This window comes from Esox lucius, chromosome 7 (assembly GCF_011004845.1).
Source record: "Esox lucius isolate fEsoLuc1 chromosome 7, fEsoLuc1.pri, whole genome shotgun sequence".
Lineage (NCBI taxonomy): Eukaryota > Metazoa > Chordata > Actinopteri > Esociformes > Esocidae > Esox > Esox lucius.
The window spans coordinates 11,602,862-11,629,544 of NC_047575.1; the positions used below are offsets into that span (position 1 = coordinate 11,602,862).

At 40.4% G+C, this 26,683-nt stretch overlaps 3 protein-coding genes across 4 annotated transcripts; 1 reads left to right on the forward strand and 2 right to left on the reverse strand.

The window, feature by feature from the left end:
- The first annotated feature begins 1,030 nt into the window (after nucleotides 1-1,030).
- pold3 (polymerase (DNA-directed), delta 3, accessory subunit) lies at nucleotides 1,031-10,177 on the forward strand. The gene is made up of 12 exons (XM_010870477.5): nucleotides 1,031-1,168; nucleotides 1,631-1,686; nucleotides 1,951-2,050; nucleotides 2,212-2,251; nucleotides 2,371-2,503; nucleotides 7,109-7,364; nucleotides 7,473-7,545; nucleotides 7,717-7,867; nucleotides 8,768-8,874; nucleotides 9,004-9,095; nucleotides 9,224-9,311; nucleotides 9,494-10,177. Exons 1-12 carry the CDS (start codon nucleotides 1,112-1,114, stop codon nucleotides 9,691-9,693), a joined length of 1,353 nt encoding a protein of 450 aa, XP_010868779.1. The 5' UTR covers nucleotides 1,031-1,111; the 3' UTR covers nucleotides 9,694-10,177.
- A 615-nt stretch (nucleotides 10,178-10,792) lies between these two features.
- Nucleotides 10,793-22,347, reverse strand: chrdl2 (chordin-like 2). 2 transcript variants are annotated; one of them, XM_010870474.5, is made up of 11 exons: nucleotides 22,202-22,347; nucleotides 21,008-21,120; nucleotides 20,643-20,736; nucleotides 20,279-20,424; nucleotides 19,937-20,030; nucleotides 19,771-19,832; nucleotides 19,442-19,610; nucleotides 19,082-19,270; nucleotides 18,773-18,961; nucleotides 18,560-18,652; nucleotides 10,793-18,064 (listed from the first exon to the last, which is right to left on the reverse strand). In XM_010870474.5, exons 1-11 carry the CDS (start codon nucleotides 22,275-22,277, stop codon nucleotides 17,931-17,933), a joined length of 1,359 nt encoding a protein of 452 aa, XP_010868776.2. In that variant the 5' UTR covers nucleotides 22,278-22,347; the 3' UTR covers nucleotides 10,793-17,930. The 2 variants fall into 2 exon arrangements, with proteins under 2 accessions (XP_010868776.2, XP_019903392.2); XM_020047833.3 differs by having other exon boundaries at nucleotides 10,793-18,085.
- Nucleotides 22,348-23,003: 656 nt separating this feature from the next.
- On the reverse strand, nucleotides 23,004-26,622 carry spag7 (sperm associated antigen 7). The gene is made up of 7 exons (XM_010870473.5): nucleotides 26,494-26,622; nucleotides 25,731-25,798; nucleotides 24,995-25,083; nucleotides 24,820-24,904; nucleotides 24,542-24,631; nucleotides 24,191-24,347; nucleotides 23,004-24,087 (listed from the first exon to the last, which is right to left on the reverse strand). Exons 1-7 carry the CDS (start codon nucleotides 26,576-26,578, stop codon nucleotides 23,966-23,968), a joined length of 696 nt encoding a protein of 231 aa, XP_010868775.1. The 5' UTR covers nucleotides 26,579-26,622; the 3' UTR covers nucleotides 23,004-23,965.
- Between the last annotated feature and the right edge of the window lie 61 nt (nucleotides 26,623-26,683).

Consider the following 26,683-nt stretch of genomic DNA (forward strand, 5'->3'; position numbering starts at 1 on the left):
CTGTCAAGTCAGCAGTATTCCCCATGATTGTGTAGCCTACAGAACTAGACTGAGAGAACATTTAAAGGCCTTTGCAGGTGTTTTGAGTTAATTAGCTGATTAGAGTGTGGCACTAAGTGTCTTCAATATTGAACCTAATCACAATATTCAAATTTTCTGAGATACTGAATTTGGGATTTTCATTAGTTATAATTTCATCAGTTATAATCAACACAATTAAAAGAAATAAACATTTGAAATATATCAGTCTGTGTGCATTGAATGAACATAATATACAAGTTTCACTTTTTGAATGGAATTACTGATATAAATCAACTTTTTGATGATATTCTAATTTTATGACCTGCACCTGTATATTCTGCATTTGCATTCATTACTTTCTAACTCCCTGGGGAAAAGTACGGTTCGAGATCTTTTTCTCCTGTTGCCATGGTGAATCATGTTCTCTGAGTTCCATTGATGAGGGGTTTTTATCTCATCGTGCACGTGCTTTCCTCAGGGTTAATTTAACTCAGAGTTGACTGAACTAATTGTTACCAACTGTCCTGAAACCCTCAACTCTGAGTTTGACAGCCATTCGAGGCTTCATTACCGTTCTTCTAGCAGTATGATATTATGCTAGCAGTGCTAACTCAGATTTTTTCAGATTTACTAAAAGCCTCATTGAAATATATAAGGTAATATTGTTAACAACCTAGTCGGTGAAAAAGAACAGACAAGAATAACATTGGAACGGACATTAAACAAATTAAACAGACAATGTTATTCTTGTCTGTTCTTTTTCACTGTTTTTTCACTTAACTATATTGCCTTATACATTTCAATTATGGCTTTTATTGTGTACAAAAAATGGTGCCAGCACAATATACTGCTGCTAAAATAACGCTAATGACGCCTCGAACGGCCACCACTAGCTCAGAGTCAGTCAAACCAGACTTTTGGTTTAAACTCAGAGTATGTTAACCATGCTTTATGAAATACCCAGTATGGTCTACCAGGGCTAACACACGTGACCGGAAGTAAATAAAGCGCCGTCAATGTCGTCATTGGTTTCCCGCCTGAAACCGAAACGGAGGCAAAGGAGCTATCTATTAGCAGCATCAATTTCACAATGGATGAGCTGTATTTGGATAATATTGATGAATTTGTCAACGACCAGAATAAAATTGTAAGTCTCTTTACTAAACGAATTAGCTTTTCTGAATCTGGGGTCAATAGGTATTCACATTTACAACGTACTAGATCGACATCTGATGGTCCCTTCCAACGTAACTAGTAGTAGTTGCTAACAGACTACAGTAATGTACGTGTTGCTACCTATGCTATGACATGCCGCATCTGTGTACCCAACTACCTTCAAGCTATGCAACCAGCTATAACATAATGAGCTGGTTTCCTTCTAACTACTGTAGCCATCTCTTGTTAATTACGTTTTACAAATATAAAAATGTAAACTCGCGTCCTTGCCGATGCAGTGTTTTTAGATTACTCCAGATTTTGTTTATAGAGTTTATGAAACAAATCTTCCACTTTCTCCTGGTTAAATACGTTGTTATATATGCAAGAATGTATCCCACCTACTTCCTGCTATCTTTGTTGAAAACAAAAGTGGCTTTTCCTGTTTGAACAGGTCACTTACAAATGGCTGAGCCTCACTCTCGGGGTCCATGTCAACGTCGCCAAACAGTAAGTGTCCAGAGATCACCAATCTTTACTGACAGTCATGGATGTAGCACAAAATTCTGGGCCCTTTACATAGGCGGTCTCTGAGGGCCCCTCCCCACTTTATTCAAGATTCAAACATTTTCGAGGGCCCCTCTACACATTAGGGCCCCATATACTTAGTACCCCTTTTCCCCCCAGTCCAACGCCCCTGCTGACATTTAATATTTTTTTGCCGTGAATGCGTCCCTTTACTGACCACTGTTCACCGTGATATTTCTGTTTCAGAATGCTCTTCCATTACTTGGATCAGAAGCGGAAAGAAAGCTCGGCTCAGCTCCATGCTACCTACCTTGTTTCAGGCAAGATTGTGGAGAATGGGACCACGGTAAGAGAACAAGCCAGAATGTCCCGTTTCATGCTCACACAGCTGCTCGATATGCCGCTAAATACAGCTGCAGGCTCATTTGGACTGTGAAACATTTCTAGGTGTTTCAGTGTTTTGCACAGCTTTTCAACATAGGTCTTTTTTCAATGCTTTCTTGTCAGGGTCACAAGGTGTCAGTAGTACGTGAGGATCAGCTGGAGGGTAGGTGGTCATCAGTTTACCTGCATCTCATACTCATTCCATTTGATGTGGTGTACGTTTCTCATCAAGGTGAATGAAGATATGTGAAAGTCTTACCAAATTATCTCCTTGTGTTGTAGAGGCGAAATCAAAGATGAGCCTGACTGTCAGTGTACATGTGTACAGTGTTCAGAAGGCTGTGCTGAAAGACAGTGGTCCACTGTACAGTGCTGATTATGATGCTGTTAAGGACAACCTACGGAGCAGCTGCAGGTATGTCTTTACACCAGTCAGACTTGACTCAAAGTGGAAGTACTACATTTGGAAATTTGTCTGAAATATTAAGTGGTTTGGTGACTTATTTATAGCCCATAATGACCAAGCAGGTTTTTAATAGGGATGAGAAAATTCTGAAGCTGCTTCTAATCTAAACAAATGCAAATTCAATCAGACTTAAGTTATCTTTCCATATACACTGCTCAAAAGAATTAAGGAACACTTAAATCATGCATCGGGTCTCGATGATGGAAATATATTAACATCTATAAATCTTTATTGTACATTGTAATTCTTCGAGAACAGAATGTAGTAACGGTCAATGGAAACCAAAATCACCAACCGATTAAGGGATTCAATCTCACACCAAAAATCTAAGTAAACTATTGAAATCACAGGCTGTACAAACTTGAATTTCATCACGGCAACTCATAATGTGACTCAGTAGTATGTATGGCCTCCACATGCCTGTATGCCCTCCCAACAACGTCTGGGCATGCTCCTGATGAGACGGCGGATGGTGTCCTGGGGGATCTCCTCCCAGATCTGGATCAGGGCATCACTGAGCTCCTGGACAGACTGTGGCGCTATTTGGTGGCATTGGATGCACTGATACATAACGTCCCAGAGGTTTACAATTGGATTTAGGTCTGGGGAATGTGAGGGCCAGTCAATGGCATCAATGTCTTTGTCATCCAGGAACAGCATACACACTCTGGCCACATGAAGCCGGGCATTGTCCTGCACCAGGAGGAACCCAGGGCCACTACACCTGTGTAAGGTCTGATGGTGTTTCTGAGGATTTCATCCTGCTACCTAACAGCAGTCAGGATACCGTTGGCTAGCATGTGGAGGTGCAACCTTCCAAGGATATAACTCCACAGACCATCACTGACCCACCGCCAAACCGGTCATGCTGGATGATGTTGCAGGCAGCATAATGTTCACCACGCCATCTCCAGACTCTTTCAATTCTGTCATGTGCTCAGTGTGAACCTGCTCTCATCTGTGAAGAGAACTAATCCGCTAATGGCGGATCTGACAATTCTGGTGTTTTCTGGCAAATGCCAATTGGGCTGCACTGTGCTGGGCTTTGAGCATGTGTCGCACTAGAGGATGCCAGGCCCTCATGCCACCCTTATGGACTCTGTTCCTGATAGTTTAGCCAGAAACATGAACACCTGTAGCCCACTGGGGGTCATTTTGTAGGGCTCTGGCAGTGCTACTCCTGTTCCTCCTTGGAGAAAGAAGGGAATCAACCCAGTGGTCCTGCTACTGGGTTGATGCCCTTCTTTAATATTAGATTAGATTCAACTTAATTGTCATTGAACAGTGCAGTACAACGAAATGCAGTTAGCATCTAACCAGAAGTGCAAATAGAGGAGAGCAGAACATTTACATGTAATTACAAGTATCAAGTATATGTATATTATTGGTGGAATGCGTAGATTAGCAATACTTAAGGTATTAGGTATAGTGTATGTTACAACTGGGTTAATAGTTGTTCGGGTAGATATGGCAATTTCAAAACGGCATTCAAGATGTGCGAACAAGGCAAATGAAGGAGTGATGTATTAAGGTAGCATGTGCACCCGAGATGCAGAGATAGCAGCAATGAGGTCCTGAGGTAGAAATGCGTGTGTAACAACTGGAAGAATGCAGGCACAATGGCAATTCTAAATGTGCAAAGAGGCAAATGGAATGTACAATGTGTATGTGCAACTGAAATGCAGGGATAGCAGCAGTGAGGTTCCAGAGGTAGACACGTACCTTTAACAACTGAAAACTTCCATTCAGGCATAGCAAGGCACTGTCAGAGTAGTACAAAGGAGTAGTGCAACCAGGTCCCAGAGAGGCCTTCCGGTTGGCCATGGAGCAGCTGCTAAACCACACTGTGGCGCAGTTTGTAAGAATGCTTTTGATTGTGCAGCGGTAGAAGTTCACAAGGATCTTGGTGGACAGGCATGCTTCCTTCAGCCTCCTCAAAAAGTACAGGCACTGCTGTGCCTTTTTGACCAGGGCTGAGGTGTTGAGGGTCCAGGAGAGGTCCTCGGAGATGTGGATACCCAGGAATTTGAAGCTGGACACACGGTCCACCTCCGTACCATTGATGGGGACTGGGGCGAGGTTGCAGCCTTTAGACTTCCTGTAATCTATGACCCTGTCCAGCTCCCCTCATGTAACTGCCTGTCTCCTGGTATCTCCTCCATGCTCTTGAGACTGTACTAGGTGACACAGCAAACCTTCTTGCAATGGGGTGCAATGTGGATGTGCCATCCTGATGGAGCTGGACTATCTGTGCAACCTGAATGGGCTGCAGGTACTATCTCATGTTACCAGTAGTGATAAGGCCATTGGCAAAACGTAAAACTAGAGAATAATCAGTCAGGAAGGATAAGGAGAGAACAATAGTCTGTGGCCACCAGCTGCAAATCCATTCCCTTTTTGGGGGTTGTCTTGCTGTTGCACCTGTGGTCACTTTCATTTGCACCAAAACAGGTGACATTGATTCGCAATTGCTTATGCTTCCTATCTGGATATATAGATATGCCTGAAGTTTAATTGACTTGGTGTTATACTTTGATGTTGTATTTCCATAATTTTTTTTGAGCAGTGTATTTTTAGAACAAAAGATTCACAAAGAGTTTGATAATGAATGGAAAAGGCATCAATTATATGCTAATAAATTCCCTTTCTCTGTCTGTAATTGTACATTATACAAAGCTTGACATTAATTTAGTAAATTAGACTTTTACAAAACTGACAATGAATTATAAAAAAAAAATATACAAACAATGAAAAAAAATAAGTATACATTTCACCGTATTATATTGGATGCCTGTTCAGACAAAAACACAATTGATCTGCATTAATTATAAATACATGTTACAAATACAATGTTAAAAATATCATATCAAAAAATATTACATTAGCATAAGTATTCAGACCCCTTCACTTAGTACATTGTTGAAGCATAACTGGCTGTGAATTCAGTCTTTTTGTGTATGACTATAAGCTTTTCATGAAGGACCCAACTGTACTGTGCTTCATTCATCTTTCCCTCGATCCTGACTTGTCTCTCAGTGCCTGCTACTGAAAACATCCCCACAATATTGTGCTGCCACAACAGTGCTTCATCGGAACAATGGTATTGGCCAGGTGATGAGTGATACCTGGTTCCTTCAGACTTTGCATTCAGGCCAAAGAATTCAATCTTGGTTTAATCAGACCAGAGAATCTTGTTTCTCATCTGAGAGTGCTTTGGGTGTCTTGGCAATCTCCAAGACTGCTGTCATGTGCGCTTAACTGAGACGTGGCTTCCATCTGGCCACTCTAACATCAAGATCTGATTTATGGAGGGGTGTAGAGATGTTTGTCCTTCTGGAAGGTTCCGTCATCTCCACAAAGAAACCAGAGCTCTGTCAATGCCCATCAGAATGTTTATACTTTCCCTCGGTTGCTCAGTTTAGCTGGGTGGCCAGGTCTAGGAAGAGTGGTTGGAGGTGGTTCCTAACTTCTTTGGCCACTGTTTTTGGCAATATAAGAAATGTTTTGGTACCCTTCCCAAGATCTGTGTAAAAGCAAAGTGGTCTGAATACTTCCTGAATGTATTCTACTTCCCTTTGTGTTTCATTCTATTTCCCATACTTTTTAGTGGAATTCATATTTTCTATTGACCAGTAAACATCAGTGTGTGAATGGCGAGCCTTGCCCTTGATTTACAGTTAAACTGATTGGCCCAACGGGGGGCAGTAGACTAAATTACTGAGAATGATCTGCACTGGCCCAAGGGGTTCACAACATCTTTCATCAGGAATGGCCATAGTCACACTTCAGATGGATATACTGCCTTGTCATGAAAAACATTTTACAACACTAACTTTAAGAATGAGCATTTAGCTAATTTACCATCCCCTTTGGTTTTGAGATCTACTCAGCAGAGCTAGCAAGCAAACTAGCTACACTACAGTAGTTTAGCTAAAATAGCAGGTCGTTTTCATGCACGTTTAGTACCAGTATATAAATACTGCTAGTATAATCACCATACTCCTCACCTGGATGTAGAATGTTGTTGTTTTTCTCTGCATTAAATTGAGTTTAATAAGCAATTTCATCAGGGTTTTGAGTGTAATAATGAGCACATCATTGCATGTAACACTGAATCCTATCCTGTATTCCATACACATACTTAAGTAATTGCATGATATGACTTGATTTGAGAAACATCCTTGTGGTCTGGGAATCGGGCTGTCTGCTTCCAAAGTAACTCTTGGAAGGTCCATTGACTTCCAGGCAATAAAAAAAAAAAAAGAAATTAAATTTCAAGACCCTTCCCCACACATTCCCAGCAGGTGTTAAGACCTATCCGAGCAATCCTGTTCATTGGTTGGATGTTTTTGTTTTATTTAGATTCTCTGTATTTGACCTTGGCTGTATTGACCTTGGCTCAAGCAAAGCTTTTGATGGGTTTATGTTGCAGGTTATCACTGATTTAAACCGGGTGTCCCCTTTTTAGCAACCGTTTGCTTCACCAGGCTTTTCCCCATTAAGGTAGCTTGTTTTTTCTATGAGGCTAATCAGAACATATTTATATGCTTGCAGGTACAGTGCAATTCGTTGTGCTGATGCTGTGCCCATGTCCTCATCAGAGGTGCAGCTGGCTCGTGAGACGAAACAGGCCCCAGCACCAGATACGGAGCATATCAAATCTGGTATTAATGCTCATTCAGCTCTGGCCTCTAAACCTGCCTCCAAGCAGCCCAAAGGCATTATGGGAATGTTTGTAAGCAAGAATGTCTCCAAAAATCAAGAGTCGGACAAAGAAATTAAATTGGAGCAGAAAGAGGATGCACCTGTGGTATGTTTGTTTGGTTGGTGTGTCGCCGTGCTCAGCAAGTGGCTTTTGATGAGCATGTAATTCGTTGAACATTAAAACTTGACATGTCATATTTATCTGATATTTTAGGTTGAGCCTTCTAAAACTAAACCAGCTGTGAAGACAAATCCTGTACGTAACTTCTTTGGGAAACAGTCAGGCAGTAAGTATTTGAACAATCCCATGTTAAATATGGGGAGAAGTATCTTAATGTCATACATGAGGAGAAACGTCTTTCTGTGATGTATGGGAGGAAACATTTGTATGTTCACATTTAAATACACGCACCAGTGTCTGTTAGCTCTTTAAGATACATCCTTTATATCCACCAAAGAAAAACCTGATAAATCGATCAAAGAAGAGGTGGACGTTGCCCAGGCGTCTTCCTCAAAGGATAACCAGGCTTCAAGCCCACCCCCTAAAGCAGAGAGTCCAGTCAAGGAGGAACCACCAAAGGAAGCTGTGCTTGACAAAGATATTAGAAGGTGTGTACTAATGAACTTGTCGTTATTTAATTATCATTAGTACTAACATATAGGAATAACTAGCCCTCTTTTCTATTAGCATGGCTTAGTGCTCTTTCATTGATTTAATCTGATCTAGGTCATCTGCAAGTAGGAATAAAATATTTTCTGTTTCGTGAATCCACTTCACAATGTGGAGATCTTTTTCAGGGGGGGTGCATCTTTGTCACCTTTTTCACCCCTGATGAGCTTGCACCCTTGATAAATGCATTGGGGTCATGCTTTCTCTGTATATAATTAGCTAATAGGCTTGCTCATTACAGAATGTGCCATAAAAATTTCTGATTAATTCATTAGAATTGGTTTCTCTCCGAATAGGACATTGCACTTTTCCATTGCCAAGTAAGACAACATATTTAAATGTAAGCCGTTTCGTCTACCATCAGTGGAATTCCTTATTGATATTTTGATAACTACACCAATATACAGGCTGTTTGATTTACACCTTCACTGCAAACGGTGTGCTATGCTCAGCTCCGTGGGAGCATCAAAACCATAGTAGCATTGTCTGACTGTAAAGTGGTGCAATAAACCACTTATCACAGTCAGTTTAGAAATGAATTACATCCAAACAAAAAGCTACAGTATGACTCTTAACCCTGTATTTGTTTTGTGATAGCATTTTGAGCAGCGGTTATGCCTGAATGACGTTCTAACCGCCATATTTAAATTGGCGCGTCTCTTACAAATCAAACAATTACAATTGCCAGTGTTTTGGTCGCCGTCTGGAACCCCGTATGAGGTGGTTCAGTGACTCAGAAACTAACGTTCCTCACAGAAACACCATCGTGTGTGCTTTTGTCACGCTGATGGATTTGAAGAGCATTTGCAGATTTTAACAGAAGCCTTTCCTGTCGGCAGTAAGACCAAGCGCCCTGAACGTTCTGATAACGAGGAGAAGGATGAGGGTCAGAAGAAGAAGAGACGGAGGATAAAGAAGCCCCAGGCGGACAGCAGTGAGGATGAGGGTAAGAGGAAGAGGAGTAGCACGTGCACTGCCTCGGCTGCCTCAGACCTTCACACAGGACTCCACAGCCTTCAGCCGTTTAATTACTGGAGGCACAGCTGACAACTCTTCCATCTTCCGGTTATTCCAGCTTCTCCTCCACGGTGGCTGGAACAGAGGGAACCCTCGCCAAGTCCAGAGAGTCAAGTCAAGAAAGAACCTGCTGCAGTTTCACTTTCAGACGTAAGCAAGTTACTCTTTTTATTTTGGGACCACACTGTTTAAGTTGAACGATGTACAGTACATTTAGTCCGAACCTTTTTCTTTGTTAGATTTTATCACCAATTTGTAATGCTCATAATACCCATCAGTCCATGCAGGGGCGTTCAGATTCTAAGACCAGGAAGAGGAGACGTGTACTGAAATCTCACACCTTTGTGGATGATGAGGGATGCATGGGTAACTTTTCACTACATTGGACATTTGTTTCTATTAAACGTTATCCAGGTTAACTCTGACAAACATGACTCATCTCTATTCCCCAAATATACAGAATCCATTCTCTATGTCAAATAAAATGTTAGATATGCTGATCAATGTTTTCACAATGTCTAATTTGAAAAGTATTGTCTTTCTTGCAGTGACTGAGAAAGGCTATGCGAGTGAATCCTACTCTGAGTCTGAAGAGGACTTCAAGGCCAGTAAACAAACTGGGAAGAATCCAACCCCACCAAAACCAATTGGCAAGAAAGATGATGAGAAGAAAAGCAAGAAAACTGCTACAGCCTCTAATAAATCAACTAAGCAGGCTTCTATTATGGGATTCTTCCAAAAGAAATGACAAGAACTCACGTTGTGCTGAGCTCTGAGAAGATTAACATCCAGTTGATGGACTCAAGGTCCTGGTGGACAGGAAGTCCAAACGGACACATTTCCAGCTGCTATGGAGTATTAAATACAGTTCCCTTGACAATGTTTGGTGGAATGCTGTATAATCCTTTTGTTTTCTCACAATTTAGAATACATTTTCACATTATTGAATATGACAGACAGACGTATGCACTTGCATTGTGTAGTCCAATCAGTACAGTAGGTAATTGTTCTGTCATTTTATCTTTTTTATGTTTGGTCATATTCGGTTACACTCCTGCTAGTATTGAAGGGCTTGCACTGTGAAACCAGTACACATTCTGAACAGCAACAGTCTAACCTGTTTGTTTCTGAAGTGTTTTGGTTGTTGTCTTGTAAAACAGTTGAAACTCATCATTAAGCTATTGTTGTCGGTAGAAAATCAACTTTAATATTAAATCTGCATACTCATTAAAGATATTTTCATATTTACTTGTTTACAGTATATTAAAGCTAAGTTAGTATTAAATATTAACAAACTGCAAATAGTTGCTAGTGGTTTGTGTAGGTCAGTGTTTCTCAACCCTGCTCCTGGAGGCGCCGCGCCCTGCCCTGCATGTTTTAGGACTTTCTCTGCCCAAACATACCTGATGTAGCCCACAGAGGGCTTGATAATGAGCTGATCATTTGAATCAGTTGTGATAGAGCAAGGAGAGCTCTAAAACATGCAGGGCTGGATGCCTCTAGGAGCAGGGTTGAAAAACACTGGTGTAGATGATATAGTTGTAACATTTGGGTGTAGCCTGCTGGTATCATCTGAGTAACAGTTTTCCATGGTTTTGATGTGACCACTCAGATGTGATCTGTCTGTGAGGCCATGATTGATAGAACAGCATCCGCCTTTGGCAAGGCTTAACTCTGGAAGCACACTTTGTAATCAAAATCTCTGATCGAATGCCACCTCTGTGTTATTGATTATTGCATGGCTTGCTACAAATTTGGATGCAAGATATTACCATGTGACAGGCTGGATTCAGATAAATGAACCGGCACCCTGAAATTCCCAGGACAAAATGAAACAATGCTTTGAGAATGTTTGGATATGTTTAATCAATTAAACAGAGACAATGTGCTGTACACTCATTCTGCTTTGATTGCCCACAACAAAATCTGAACATGAACCAACCTTGAATCAAAATATGAACATAAACCAACATTGAATCAAAATATGAATATAAACCAACCTTAGGCTTGAAGACAAACTTGAAGGGTGAAGTGCTTTTTGTTAACATAATGGACATCACTGGTAATATTTCATAATAGTGAATAATGAGTCATGTTGTGTATGACCCCACAGTACAATGTCTTGTTTGGATGTGTGAAAAGCAACTGTTGAGCAAACACATGCAATGGAAAAACAGGCCTTGGATCATCTAAATGGAGGCAGGTTTTCATGTCTTGGTTATGAGGAAACATGACACTTTCCAGGTTTCTCTTGAAAGGTCTGTTGGTGTGAGGGAGGGACTGTGGGTTGCATACTATAACACATAGCTGGAATTAAATGCTGTTGGGGTTGTGGCATGCAGGTAAAAAGGAGAAAGAAACCTATGAGACTGAAGAAGGCTGTCAGGAACAACAGGAAAAAAGTGATTCCAGGTTCCAAAACCTTAAACACCTTAAAAGAAGGGGATGCAGAATGTTTTGTAACGAGCTCTTCTCTGTTATGAAATGGCATTTAAGGAAAAGGTAAACTGGGGTAAAAAAAAACGGCCAATTCTTTAAAACCTTAAGGCATTATCTTCTATTGGGATAATATTACCGGGGGGGGGGGGCAACTAACCCCATTGGGGGGCATTTTACCCCAGTAGCTGGAAAAAAATGCCCCTTTCCTAAAAATGACATTTGATTAAATACAAATTAATCAGTCACCCGTAGCCATTTATTTTACTTTATAATCCATTACCTCAAGCATATCTTCAACATACTGAAAAATCACTTTTTTGTGTCAAAAATTAGGGGTATGTCTTACCCCAAACTACCCTGTAGAAGGTACTATAATTATACATTATTAAGAACTGATATGCAGTGATGTCATGATGACAAATTCAATTTGTTCACTTAATGATTTTCTAGTTATAAGTAAAAAAAATCCTCATAGACTTAATATGTCTCAGAGAGTAGATAACAATGTACACCCAAATTCTGGACCAGTGTTAACACACTGCTACCACCCCAACTGTTAACACACTGCTACCACCCCAACTGTTAACACACTGCTACCACCCCAACTGTTAACACACTGCTACCACCCCAACTGTTAACACACTGCTACCACCCCAACTGTTAACACACAGCTACCACCCCAACTGTTAACACACTGCTACCACCCCAACTGTTAACACACTGCTACCACCCCAACTGTTAACACACTGCTACCACCCCAACTGTTAACACACTGCTACCACCCCAACTGTTAACACACTGCTACCACCCCAACTGTTAACACACTGCTACCACCCCAACTGTTAACACACTGCTACCACCCCAACTGCAAGTGTGCCCTTGTTCTGTGGTCATTAAACTCCCATGGTACTTATCAGGAGAGTACAGGTGTGAACTCTGGTGTCTGGCCCTATTCGTCCCATCATGGTCACCTAATCATCCCCCACATTCCATGTTGCCATGCATCACCCAGTTGGGTACAAGAGGTGAGGTTTATTACTATGTAAAACACTTTTAGTACCTCAGTTGGTAAAAAGACGATATGTAAATACAATTAGTTCAAATTCATTGCCTGAATTTTGTGCTGAATATGTACTCCAACACTTCCATGCAATTTAAAACTGGAAACTGTTCTTTCTAGAACATGGCTTCTCTTTCCATCCATGGTTCTTTCGATTTCATGAGCCCGCCCACCTTACAATTGCAATTATATTCCAACTAGGCAGATGTGGAATGCACTTTTTAGCCCAGGTGGAATAAATCAATTTAAGCACATACATAACAAATGATTCCACATTATATTTCAACAAGTCTTGGGTTGTAGATTGTTTCTCAGTCTCGGAATACATTAAATATGTTGTTTTCCATGGTAAACATTTGTTCTCAGTCAATATTTACAAGAAACAAGCATACTTTACATTAATATTCTAAAAAGCCCCCCAAAATTGTAGGAAAGACAGCCTGGTAATGTACCTACAAAGTCTACAGCAAAGAAAAGTGTTCAAAATGATTTTATTCTTAGGAGCCAGATGATTACAAAAAACACTTGCCTATACAAAAACATCTATGATTGATTTCTTGCATACAAAGAATAAATATGTTGAGTGGTGTTTAACTGCTTTCTGTCATCATTACATGAAATCTTACAATTTACAGAGCACATCTGGAGACTGTTAGATGGTTCATTGCCCCCTGTTTGTTTTTGTGTATAAAAGACTGTTTTGGATTATATTTATGTTTATTTTAAGACCTGGCAGAAAATAAGTATTAAGTAATCTAAAATAAAGTATGCTGTAATAGATGTACTGTGCAAATACAGCAGATAGGACTACTAGAACAATTACTACTTAACTTCTTGATTTAACTGAATAGATTTTAAAAACACCTACTGCCAATAATACCTTATTTAACCCATTACTCTTTGATTTTAAAGGAGAATTGTAACTAAGGATTTCAGAGCAACTGTTTTTGTTCTCATTCCTATTTTGAGTTTCTCAGACTGATATCAACAAACACCTTTAAACGCAAGCATTCGCTTGCAATTTACTTTTTATTATGCCATTATTTCACTCCTTGAAAAACTCTTCAGAACTAAATTATTAATTGAAAACAGTTTTTATATCATGCTCCTAGTAGGTCTTTGTGATATAATAGACTCTGGCAGCAGAGAATCGCTCTGCTCTCTGTCCAAAAGAAAAGATAGGCAAGACATTGTTAGGAAGGCATTGTGGATTCTGAGAACCTTCTGGAATTTATATCCTCTGGTCCATTTCAGTGTATCTCTGTGCGCCAGTATCTCCACATCTGGTGTAATCGTTGTAATCAAACCCGAGAGATGTTTTGGATATAAATTGAGGCCTAACAGTTGTTGAATAATTCTTCTGTGTTTGGAGGCTGAAACATTTGGCTCTGAGGCCAGGCAGCTGATTACCTCACCAACACTCCTCATTAATCAATGTGCCAAATGAGTTCATTCAAGATCGTCCCCATTCATCATAGTCTTTTGGATACATGTACATGTTAGCATGTTATCTTCAGGAGAATGGGATGGAGTGGGGTTGCCACATTTTAAATAGATGCCTCCTTAACTTAACAGTTCTGCTCCATCTTCCTTAATCCCTGGAATAAGAATCATTTCAGCGATTGAAGAAAATTCTTAATTTAAGACATGGTTTTGGTCTATCAATCATGCCTTCATTACAAGCATGTGTTTAAAATGTCAACCTCAAACAGTGGGGTTCAGGAAAGGGTGCTTAATGACTGAAGTGTTTATGACATGAATCCCAGTATTGTCCATATTTTCTTGGCACAGTCCTGATCATCAGCTGAAATGATCGGGGCCAACTTAATTAAGGAGAGGGGAACGGTGTAAAAAACAGTGCCCTTAATAGATTTCGGAAGTATTTTGATGAAGCATAAACTCAGGGGTTCTCTTGAACACCTTAATCAGCTTTGAAAGCAAACACATCTATCATACTTAATTAACTTAACACAATTTGGCTCGCTTTGAATCAAAACACCGCCTGATTGATTTTCAATGCTTCAGTTCCTTCCAAACAGTATCTCTGAGGCGCCATATGGTGTAGCAGTCCAGCAGCAGATAGTTCTGATATTTATTTCCTCACCTGCTTCAAGCTATAGCAGCAAACAGCTCACTGTCACCCTTAATCCACTGTAAAGGTCTGTACTTAGGATAATAAGACACATGGGACCATACATTCTGCCCATACAATATAACCATCTAGTAGTATACGCTACGACTTTATATGGTTGATACTCATATCACGTTGAGACTCTTAAACGACAAGAGAGGATTTTGAAATGCATATATACGCAGGTTATGGTATCGCACTGAGCACAATAAACATTTTTACTTGGATTCATACTTAATCTGCATGACATCTAGTGAGGTTTTCTTCAGCTTTGTGAGAATTTCCTGGTCTGACATTCTCTAAGAATGGGCAGCAGCGCCGAGTAGACATGCTCCTACAGAGAACTGACCCCACCATCTGATTTATACCCACTGACTGCCCCCAGCTGTTACTATTGTCTGAGCCAAGACTAAGCATGCATAGATGAATTGGCCAAACGCTACTTAGGGGGAATTTGAAATGTCCACTCAGAAAATGAACACACCATATAAATGGTAAAAGTTTCAAGGCTTTCCAACAGCACATCATAGGATATAGCATCATGAGCTGAATTTGCAAGCACACCCTTCACTGTCCTGTACATACACCAGTGAGGTGTGCTTTACTTTTAATTGTAATCTGGGATTAAGATACTTCCTCAAAATATTACTCATGGCAAAATGATGCACAAAATGTGGTTTAAACGATACATTGCAACCTCTTTTCCATACATTTATTTTGCCCAAAACATCTTAAAATATTAAATTAGCATTCTGGCCAAAAGCAAATAATTATATCACATGATTATGTTGGAAGATAAAAAGCTATATTTAATGGAGGAATGGAAAGGGACACATCTACCTTTTATTATTGAAGAAGACCACCTTGAACCTGTCAGGAAAAGATTGCCAGAAACTGTCAAGTCCAACAGCCCACAGAAATAAATCACAGCTTCATTGTGAAACTATTGAGGTCTACAACTGAGGGGCTTCTGTTTCAAAATATTTTGTCAGGCCTTTAGTGAGAGATGGGCAGCCGTGTCTGGCCCAATGTGTGAGGCCAACACAATGAGTCATTGTGGCTGTGAAGGGAGAGACCGGACTGTTGGAGTTCACAGAGGAGGGATATTACTCACAAGTCTGTGCACTGCTCACATATCGATAAGACTCTGTCTATGGCTCCAGTCTAGTGCACTGAATATGGCTCGGAGACTATAACACTTATCTCACACCTGTTGACCCAAACACGCTTGATGACGAGCTGTTCACAGGGCAGCTCAACTCAAAGGAAAACATGAGATCAGATGAATGTGATTACAAGCCAACTATCTCGATGTGCGTAGAACAGTAATGACGTGCGTTCTCATCAGCCTGACATAATAGTTCTTTGATGTGGTTGGGAAAAAAAACACTCCAATAATGTCCTCCATTTTTAAAGACTTATTTTCTGGGGTTTGGGAGATTGCACATACTGTAAATAATTAAATGTGTCAAACTATTTCACGAGCATTTTGCAGTTGTCTTTACACGTTTTTTTCAAAAGACTGGGGCCACTATCAATATTATTTTGATTTTTCAATATTATTCCTCACGGAGCCCTCTGTTTTTCAGTTCTCTGTATTGGAAAATGTTGGTGTCCTTCCAACTCCTGACCTACATTTATATCAAATTAACAGTGCTCTATTGTACCACTCATCCCATTATAACCCTTGACAAAACAGACTATACACTGGAATAAAACTACTAAATTACAGTCACAATTTATAAAGCTAAAATCCCCGGGGTCAGTGATGTTCCCTGGAGTATAGTCCAAGGAAAAACCACAGCCTGTCTTGTGCAGGAATTCTTGCCTCAGGTAGAGCTCAACTATATCATATTTTTGGTTGGCTCAAACCATTAGCCTTGCCATTACGTGCAAGAATGCCTTGAAACTTTGCAAAGGAGGAAGATACATCAAGTACTGAAATCCCACAAAATCCTGTGGAGAAATACTGTCTTTCACAAAACTGTCTGAACATCATGATAAACATCTTACAGAAGAATAGATTGTCTTTTCACCAAGGTAACCACAAAAATACATACTCACTCTATTTCAGGGTAATATGAAACCCACGTTTTCTGCAGAAGTCAGAAATGTGTAGCCCACTGAGCTGAAGCCTTGGTGATGTATCAAGCAAACACCTTCCAGCACACACTCAAATGTATACATAATGTACAAACAAACATGTCCAATGGTCTGTAGTTATACGGTCTGTCTCCAAACAATATCTGATAGTATATTTGTATTGCATTGTATTTACAATAATATGTTGATTAATAGTTCTCGGTACATTCTGAAAAGGGATATAATTTCAAACAGCAGTAGATCAGTAAAGTGATTGTAAAAAGTGTCTACTCAATAAAAGTGTTATGGCCAGATGGCAGCCTAATTAGCCCATTGTATTTTTCTATTATATACACCTATGTTTGTTTTATAAAACCAGATTTACTGTATTTCAGTATGTCCAATCCAAAACAACGATACAACTATAATTAATATTAAGTATGTTTTTCAATGTTTGTCTTCAACTTCCAAATTGGCCCATCTTCCTTTCTCTGTTTTGCTATTCGATTCCATTTCATTCCCTGTACTCCATGTCATAGATGTGGTAAAGAGGTCAATGGAACACAAATCGTGGAGGATGGATGGACACAGTCACAAACTCTGATCTACCAATGTATATATGTGTGTCAACCCATTATGATTTATTTACTGTAGCAGACCCCCAATGGTGTTATTCACTTCCATTTTGGATGTACGTCTTTGACTGTTTTTCTTGCGTAACATTTATAAGATGTCTTTTCAGGTTTAGTATTGGTCATTGCTAATTCTTCCTATTTGTATATGCAGGTAGGATTTCTGTTTGCCCTTAATTGTGGAGAATGACATGAAGATATATTGAAGAAGACATTCAAACAGGCGCCGTACACCAATTTTTACCTCAACATAATGTGAAATGAACATTCAAACAAAAGCTTAATGGTAGGCCCATTTTGCTGCTGCTGTGCATCAAGGAGATTATTTCGCCCACAGCATCTTTCACCCATTTGTTTTCATGGCCTTCACATTGATATGGTTGAGTTCCACTGACATTTTTACCATTGGCCAAGTGACAGGAGTGGAATGTTAGCAAAAAATGCTGCTGCCCAGATTACTACTGCTGACTATTATTTCTAATACCGGACATTACATTTTTATGAGTAATGGTGATATTTTTAAATAAACAAAAGCTTGTTATTCTATAACCAATGAGCAGTACTCTGTTTTATGTTTAATGAAAGGCATCAATGTCTTCAGTAGAAATGTGAATGTAACTTCAAAGGGCAAGGGATGAAAGTTAAGATGAGCACTGGCTTTCCAGTTGGTCTGGGTACAAAAACCTGACTACCTCCCTGATTCCTTCCTCACAGATCGTGGTCTTGGGAATTTCCTTCTGATTGTCTTCTTCCTCTTTGAATCGTTTCCAAGTCTCTGTGTAAAAGGAACAAAGAACTGACATGTTGCCATCCAACATTAGACAAAAACCTACCAGTCAATACAAATATCTTTCCCTAGCTGGAAACATGATGGTTACTGAGAAAAAGGAAAAAAGGCATTTCTAATCTGTTGGAACGAAATGTAATTTCCTTTGGTCTACAATGTCTATGACTTTGTGTCTGGTTTGATCTATGTTTTCCAACAATTGTCAGAAATCATAGACATTAGCTATGGAAGGAAGAATCCATGGTATCAACAAAATAGTTGTACTTTTGACCATATTTTCCGGCTATACGGTGTTTGTTTACAATTAATTGTTCAAGCAGATCAAGACAGTTTAACTAAACCGATAATTCATATATACGGACTCACTGGGTACATTTCATGAATGTATACAAGCATATACAATTGATAAAGCTCCTAAAGATTCTAGATTAAATTTAAAAGAAAGCTATGTGTACCCAAAAAAAAAGACATGTAATCCCTTACCTTCGTCTAATGTTGTCAGTAAGGTGTAGTTTTCTGGATTGTCTATAAGGTCTTTCTTCAGAACATCCTCAGTTTCCATTAATTGTAAAACTCCTGGGAAAAGTTAAAAAAATCCAAGTTGGGTAATATTCCAAAACAGTTAGGTAACCCCACAGCTGTAACTTTGTTATCACTGCCATGCTAGTGCCCTGAAGTCCTTCCCCTCCTAGTTACCTCCTACTGTCTTCCATATTTGCACTTCAACTTCAGCAGTCCCTTGTCTTTCAATAGCAATTATCCTAACGGTGTCCTCTGTTTGAACCTTTGACGATGGCTTAACTTTGTACACCAAGAGTTTGTTATTGTCATGTCCGAGATTTATGTTCATGTAACAGTCAGTCCTGTTGCTCTCGGTTTTAAGTTCTAGGGGAAAGGGGAAAAAAGGCATAAAAAAACACAATGTTTAAAGAAATCCTGCTGCAAACTCAAAACCTAGGATTATAAGAATTTGTGTAATTGCATTGGGAATAAGTGCTAGGCTACCTGGACAAATCTTACAGCATTTCCCCTCGGCCTTTATGGGATGTTGGCATGGATACTGGCTGGGACATGTGAGGCGTTTGCAGTCCTGTGTGCCATCCTTACAGGTGCACAGAATGCACTCTAGAACTTTCCCCAGGACCGGGTGCCATACATCACCGTGAGAGTAGGTCTTACCGCTGTATTGACATGCTGAGAAGAAAAGAGAACGGACATAATCTAGACTTACATACATTACAATGACAGAGCTGTTGGGGTCATGAGAATGCTGATGACAAGGGGAGGGGCCTCCTACTGTAGGCCGTGGAAGTAGGATTTTCAGGAAAGTATTCGGTTGGATTAGGGTTATCAAAAAACACTCACCCTTCTGCTGCTTCTTCTGCAGCAGGAAGTTGACGGTGGTCTCTGAGGCACCTTTGAAGTAGAGTTTGGGTATGCCCAGGCCTCTGGGAGTACCCCTCACTGTGGATGGAGTAGAGTGGATGGAATGCCCTCGGAGCTGATCCTCAACACAGTGGTCTACTGAATGCCTCTTATGTATTCATGAACACAAAAAGACAGAGTTATTATGGGGTTACGCTGGGTTCACATGAAGTTCCAATGTTATCGAGTCAGAATGTGAACAATACATTGATACAGGTGGAGGGATTAAAAGGAAAGCTAGTAATGAATCCAACATTAAAAACACATACAACGCCTCTGTTCAGCTGCTGCCCTCCATCCTCCACTGACGAGTAGCCATTGATGCCACCATCTAATCAAACAGAAATGAAGCAATATACTCATTTATCTTGATATTTGCTTTCATGATGACAGAAAGTAAGGGGGAAATCTGTGGTAAGAAATGCATGTTCTCACCTCTGCACATCAGACAACAGGTATCTGGGACTGACACTGGTGAGGAGCAGGTCAGGGGCTGACACGTTTTCAGAGCACAGAAGATATTTCCGTTCTACAAACAACAGAGGGACAAAATGGCTGAAGAAAGAAACGGATGTTGTTTCAGACGTCGCAGAGCTGAGTGGCGCTGATAAGCATGGGGCATTGTAGCTAATCACATAAGCCGTTTGTCTGCGCTCAGATCTGACACCTGAAGAAAAACTCCCACATACATTCTATATAAAAAGCTGTCCATCAATGTCTTGGTTGTAAGCAACAAAACCATAAACTAGAAAGAAAGACTGAGATTCTGTGACTTACAGAACATGTGCACATCACACACTGGTTGGTTTGTCGAGAGGGGAAAAGATCATGGTTAGCAAAGGTTTCCCCTGGTTGGTAGATGGTTCCATTATACCTGCAGGACTTCACTGGGGCCCTCAAGCCAGCCGGAATCCTAGGCTCATCTGAGGAGATAACGGCAAAGACCCGGCATGTAACTTCCTTATGTCTTACAGACCGCTTAGCCTTCTCCTTAAGGATTAGAATGGTGGTTATAATTGATCAAATCCCATGACTGAAAAGGGCATTTAATTAAGCATATTCCACAAGGTGGCATAAACATGAAATACTGTAACTGACCCTGGTATCTGACATGCTCGTATTGGCCTGAGGTTAATCCTACCTGTGCAGCGAGGGCAGCACTGCTGTGAGTCAGTCACTGGGTTCTCACATCGCAGAGTGGGACACTTTATTGTGTTACATTTCACATGGCCTGTCTACGAGAGAGAAACGTTACACGGTTTACTGGCATACCTTGAAATCCCACCCACTGAAATGCTTTCAAGCAACTGCCGACATGGTTGAGAGAAGCCTAAATCCTTGTTGCAAACAGCAGCCTACAATCCAATATTACTCTGATTCAAAGGGATTGGTCACAGTTGTCGTCTGTAGGGAAGTGTATGAGGTACTTATTGGTACATGTTTAATATTAAATTAACCATCAGAAGTTACCAAACTGACAAATGACTTATTGTACTGGTAGAGTACCTTAGTGCAGGAACACCACATACAAAACATGAATCCAAAGGGTTCCAGATAAGGATGCCAGCTGTCTCCTGGACTGTAAGTTTTCTCTTTGAAAGTACAGAAAACTGCAGACACTGGGTGCAAGAAAAAAAAGTAATGGAAAGATGGAAGATAATACCCACAGTTCACACTGCAGGTCAGAATGCCAAAAGCAGTTTTTTTATATCATTTTTTGACAATGGATTGTCCAAAAAGCTAGTTTAAATGACTAAATCAGATGTGTGTATGTGAAGACAGGAGGCATATGCTGACTTTGCTAATTTAGTTGTCATAGTAACAAGGGGTTTGAGTGAAGGGATGATTGGTGGTGCTCATGCTTCCTCACTCAGACTAAAGTGTTACTAATGTGACAACAATGCCAGTTGGGAAGTTACCCTGTTGCTTTAAATGTGCTGGTGTAAGTAACATTCAAAATTCTCAAAAGATATGATAAAAAGTCGTTTTTGGCTAGCCACAACCTTCAACAAGCCAGCTAGCTGATTTAGCTTGTTAGCACACTAATTTGTTTATAAACATTTGATGCTGTCTAATTTCACCATTCAGAAAAGTCACATAACCAGGAATCAGATTTGAACTGAATGTGGTTTGTAATATCAAACGGTGGTTTTGAAGTTCAGACAGCAAAACAAATCACTGAAATCGATATGAGAAATGTGATTTGAGTCAAGAAGGCTAAAGTTAATTTAACAGCTGAATCATTTACCATGTGAGGCAATGAAGACTTTTTCATAAACAGAAAAATTATAAAACTGATCTCATAAATATATATATATATCTTCAATGACTCACGAAAGCTAACTGTCAATGTCTAGGCTACTGCAACATATGTGGATTAAATCAGTACTATTGTCATATGTTAATGATGTTACGTTGGCAAAACTATTCCATAAAAATAATATAACCATTACACTGTTTAAACACAGTAATGAAACAATATTTAAAAGTAATTCAATTACTTTTACTTACAATAGAATTACACACGCTATTAGGTGTACCCGTTTATTTTTTACTTTCTGTCATCATTATTGAAAACTTTTTTCTATATTTGGCAAATGTATACAGTGCGTATGTTTCGGTCCTTTTTATCCAATATAGAAGCATTTCATCAATTGTGAATAACGGTAACTTTAGATTTGCGTAGATCGCCTGTCCTACCTTTTCTTGTTCTTATAAGATCTGCACCACAACCAGCGAACAAACGGATGCAAAATAATAAGAAAAGATGCTTCATGTTGCGGGATAAGTCCAATATGAAATGAAATTGCACTAACTGCGACAGCAAACCCCAGGACAGTGTGAAACTCCCCACTAAATCACGAATTTATTCCTGTTTTTCATTGAAGGCGCCTCCTACAGGATGAATACGTAAATTAATATACTGGGTGAAATAAATGATGTGGAGTTCCATCAAAGTTCACGTCAGGGCGTCGAAATCATTTGCAAAAAATAACGGTATCTTTAATACACTTCAAGTCACGACTATATTATCAAATAGAGACATACAGCAGACTTCCTAAATTTCACAATAGCCCAAAAATAGACATGTTAAATAACACCCAAATAGGCAATTGAATGAAATCCAAAATGGGAAGGACTTCACCTTTTTTAACTCACAAGAATGCTGGTTTGGTCAAGGACTTTAAGGCAGATGAGAACGGGACATAGGAACCATGAAGCGTGGAGCAGCATGGGGACCTGGTTGCAGGTCATTTGGGTCCAGTGGATGAACAATGGAGATGGCAACAAGAATGATTAATCTTGCTTCCACTGCCAAAATAATGTCAGATGAGGACTAGAGTGTCACTGCACAGTACTTTGTGAGAACTCCACAATTATAAATGCTACAGTTCAGAGTAATGGCCTTGACATGTTAAAACATTTAAGATATAGTATACACAAATACATATTGAAGTATTTGTTTCATTTACATTCTTAAAAAAGTCAAATCAAAACAATATTACAATAAATGCTTTTTAATAATTTGTCCAGATTTTATTAAAACACACAGATTAAAATGGTTATTCCTACAGCCAGATGTCATCAGGACAACATCTTTACATAGAGCAAGGGGGCACAGTATACAAAAGACATCCACATGGCATAGGAAACTCTTAAATCCACACTGCCATGTAACTCACAGACTTACTTTGACCAGACAAGATCACACAACTTTGTAGAGCACTAGTCCATTTACTGAAGGTAGCAACCATGATGCCAAACAGTGTTTAGTCTCTAAATTAGACACTTCGCCATGAATGTCACCAAAAACCACATTATCAACTTGAGGTTTGCTGATAACTACCATGTAAAGTACAGGCTGCAGTGGTTTAATTGGCTAGTTAAGTCTATAGGTTCCGTTCACTTTCTATTTGTGGGTTTTAAACACAATGAGCCCGAAAGACGACATGATGTGGGTAGAAACAAGACAAAAACATTCTAATAAAAAAAAAGTGCATTAACTCCATACTGCCACTAGATGTCGCAAAACATGTTTTCCATTTAAAAGCTTAAAAACAGTGAAACACTTAACTGTTGGCAACCACCTGTTTACCGTCATGGTTGTACTCCTTTACTTTCACCGAGAAAAGGGACTCACTTGTGTGAAAGAAATCACAGTACTCTGGGGTACACAGAAAAAGAAAGCCAATCGAGAAAATGCACTTGACAGACCTCCAAAGTATTTGGTTGGAGTATAAAAATAGTCAACCAGTCTAAGAGAACATAGTGTGTACTTAACTCAAGAACCGTCCACCCATACCCATGAGTTTCCCCTATATTCACTCGGTCTCATCAAACATGTAGAATCTGTCAATGTAGTAGGCCTACTGGAGGTTAATACTGGAGGTGTTCCTCAAAAGGTTCTCTCCTGTAAGTCACTTACGCATGCAACGACACACACACACACGCACGCACGCAGTCTCAGGACAGGATACTGCTCCCCGCTCCTGCATCTTCATCCTCCGTCTTCTGACGTTTCTTAGCCCGGATCTCATTCATGGCCTGCTCAATGGAACGAGTGTCCCTTTTGTTGGCCACGGGTACTGAGAACAGGTGAGCCACAAATTGAGACAGAACAAAGCCCAGGTTAAAGGAGACGTCATGTAGAAAGAACAACAAAACAACGCACAGCGTCTTCACACTCACCCATGCCGTAGGCCTGGTTGGCCTCTAGTGTATGAGCAGCATCCTTGGCAGAAGAGGTGCCGATCAGGTGGCTGTACTTGTCTCGATAATTAGAACTGGGAGAAGCTGCTCTCTTCTGCGTTTTACAGACGGTCTCCTCTTCCAACGCAGCCTGCTCCTGAAGAACGGTGTAACGAACAGGTTCATTTATCAAATGCTTCCGAAACCAACAGACTCTCCCTAGAAGCACCGTGCATATACCACAAACTATCAAACCCTTGGCACCTATGGGCGTGTGGTACAGCAGAGTTTATGCTCCTCTTCCATTTTGTTACGCGGTGCATGAGTGAGCGCATGGATCTCCAGACTTACTTTAAGTCTGCGTCGGTATTCTGCTTTCTTGGGGTCCCACTCCTCTCCTTTGCGGTAAGCCTCCAGCTCATCATCCGACGGGGCAAACTCCTGCCAGTGTCAACAGATACATTCATGTTGTTCTCATTTTCTCCGTTTAGGATCAGGGGAAATAATGACAATACAATGCATAATAGAATGCACCCACGGTGGAGACAGTGGTACAGGTCAAGGGAAGGGCATGTACATCTGATGACATTTGTGAATGGAGCCACCAAGCATGTCCGTAGAGGACTGACCTTCTTAAAAATCATGACATATCTGCTCTCCTCGTCCTCCCCAAAAGAAAAAGATGTCAGACCAGCGACCTCTGCTACATCATGCCTTTTAACGAAATAGAAAGTGAGTACAATGTAGAAACACACACAACCGTTTCAATCTGTTTGCTCAGTTCCAAATATATATTCCACTTACAATATGCTTCTTTCAATTTTTCCCATAGGATTGTACTTCCTCTTCTGTTGTGTACTGTCTTGAATGAATTCTGAGACCTCTTTTTCCATCTGAAAGAAAGAGGGAGGAGGTCAGCGGGGTCAAGAGCACTGCCACTGGAGACTGGGAAGGGACTTTGTGATGTGTAGCTGGCCTGTACACATTATTGGATGGATGGTGTGGAGCTGGGCTGTACACGTTATTGGATGGATGGTGTGGAGCTGGCCTGTATACGTTATTGGATGGATGATGTGGAGCTGGCCTGTATACGTTATTGGATGGATGGTGTGGAGCTGGCCTGTATACGTTATTGGATGGATGGTGTGGAGCTGGCCAGTACACGTTACTGGATGGATGGTGTGGAGCTGGCCAGTACACGTTACTGGATGGATGGTGTGGGGCTGGGTTGTACACGTTACTGGATGGATGGTGTGGAGCTGGACTGTACACGTTACTGGATGGATGGTGTGGGGCTGGGTTGTACACGTTATTGGATGGATGGTGTGGAGCTGGGCTGTACACGTTACTGGATGGATGGTGTGGAGCTGGGCTGTACACGTTACTGGATGGATGGTGTGGAGCTGGGCTGTACACGTTACTGGATGGATGGTGTGGAGCTGGGCTGTACACGTTACTGGATGGATGGTGTGCTGAGTGAGCACAAACACGGCCACGAAAGGAGACAGACACAACCATACACCCGCAGGCAGCATCTCACCCGTTTCCTGAACTCTGCTTTCTTTTTCTTCTCATCCTCCTGCATCTTCTTCATTCTTGCTGCCTGTTCTGGAATGGAAACAAAGGTGATATTTCCACTGAAAATACAGACCTATTTATACACATGAGTGGATATACAGAATTTCTCTTTTACCACAGACTTTTAGCCCCTGAACATACCGTTTATTTATCAATGCGACCTGGATCAGTGGCATATGGGCAAAATATTCCATGCAGCAGAAGGATATAGTTGCTTGTCTATATCACATTAAATCTGATGCACATGTGAATTACGTAAGAACCGGTCTACTTTCTAAAATGCAACAACCGCTAAACAGGCAGAGCGCTGCTTTTGAGCGAACAGATTGGCAAACATCGCTTGAATGATGGATAATTTAACCAATAGGAGCACTAGAAAGAATGAGTTTGACCAATTGGAGACATCTTATACAAGGACAAATACTCGTACGTGACTGGATCTTTTTCTGTTACAGTACGGATGATAGTATTCCACGGAAGGGATCCTGTATCAAACTCAATTTACGGAAATGTTTTATCTATATAATCGAGTACTTTATAAATAGGTTTAGGATAAATAGTTACAGATTAATATTGCTTATACCTCGGGCCAGACAATGGGGAGGTTGAGAACTCCACGAAAGGGATCCTGTATCAAACTACATTTACGAAAACATCTTATATTTACAGTCTATTAGTTAGAAATTAGTTTAGGAGATATAGCTATACACCAATATTGCTTATACCTCGGGCCTTTCGTCGGCTCTCCTTGTCGCCAACTGTTGGAGGTTTTTCCATTGAACTCAAAATTGAGCCCAGGAGGTCCGCCATCTTGGACTGAATGATTCCAACCGGATGCACGTTGTTTAAAAACATTCGTTTTGAGGGGATACGCATGCGCATACAGGCTATTTCTGATATGCTTTTATAACTGGA

What these genes read in the sequence shown, in the direction of transcription:
- chrdl2 (XM_020047833.3), bottom strand. Translation starts at nt 22,277, where the DNA reads ATGAAGCATCTTTTCTTATTATTTTGCATCCGTTTGTTCGCTGGTTGT. An exon ending in TGTGGTGTTCCTGCACTAAG is followed by an intron (nt 20,737 to 21,007) that starts GTACTCTACCAG and finishes TCTCTCTCGTAG; the next exon opens with ACAGGCCATGTGAAATGTAA. An exon ending in CTGTTGTCTGATGTGCAGAG is followed by an intron (nt 19,833 to 19,936) that starts GTGAGAACATGC and finishes CTGTTTGATTAG; the next exon opens with ATGGTGGCATCAATGGCTAC.
- pold3 (XM_010870477.5), top strand. Translation starts at nt 1,112, where the DNA reads ATGGATGAGCTGTATTTGGATAATATTGATGAATTTGTCAACGACCAG. An exon ending in TCAACGACCAGAATAAAATT is followed by an intron (nt 1,169 to 1,630) that starts GTAAGTCTCTTT and finishes CTGTTTGAACAG; the next exon opens with GTCACTTACAAATGGCTGAG. An exon ending in CTTTGGGAAACAGTCAGGCA is followed by an intron (nt 7,546 to 7,716) that starts GTAAGTATTTGA and finishes TATCCACCAAAG; the next exon opens with AAAAACCTGATAAATCGATC.
- spag7 (XM_010870473.5), bottom strand. Translation starts at nt 26,578, where the DNA reads ATGGCGGACCTCCTGGGCTCAATTTTGAGTTCAATGGAAAAACCTCCA. An exon ending in AATACCGACGCAGACTTAAA is followed by an intron (nt 24,348 to 24,541) that starts GTAAGTCTGGAG and finishes ACCGTTCTTCAG; the next exon opens with GAGCAGGCTGCGTTGGAAGA. An exon ending in CAACCAGGCCTACGGCATGG is followed by an intron (nt 24,088 to 24,190) that starts GTGAGTGTGAAG and finishes ACCTGTTCTCAG; the next exon opens with TACCCGTGGCCAACAAAAGG.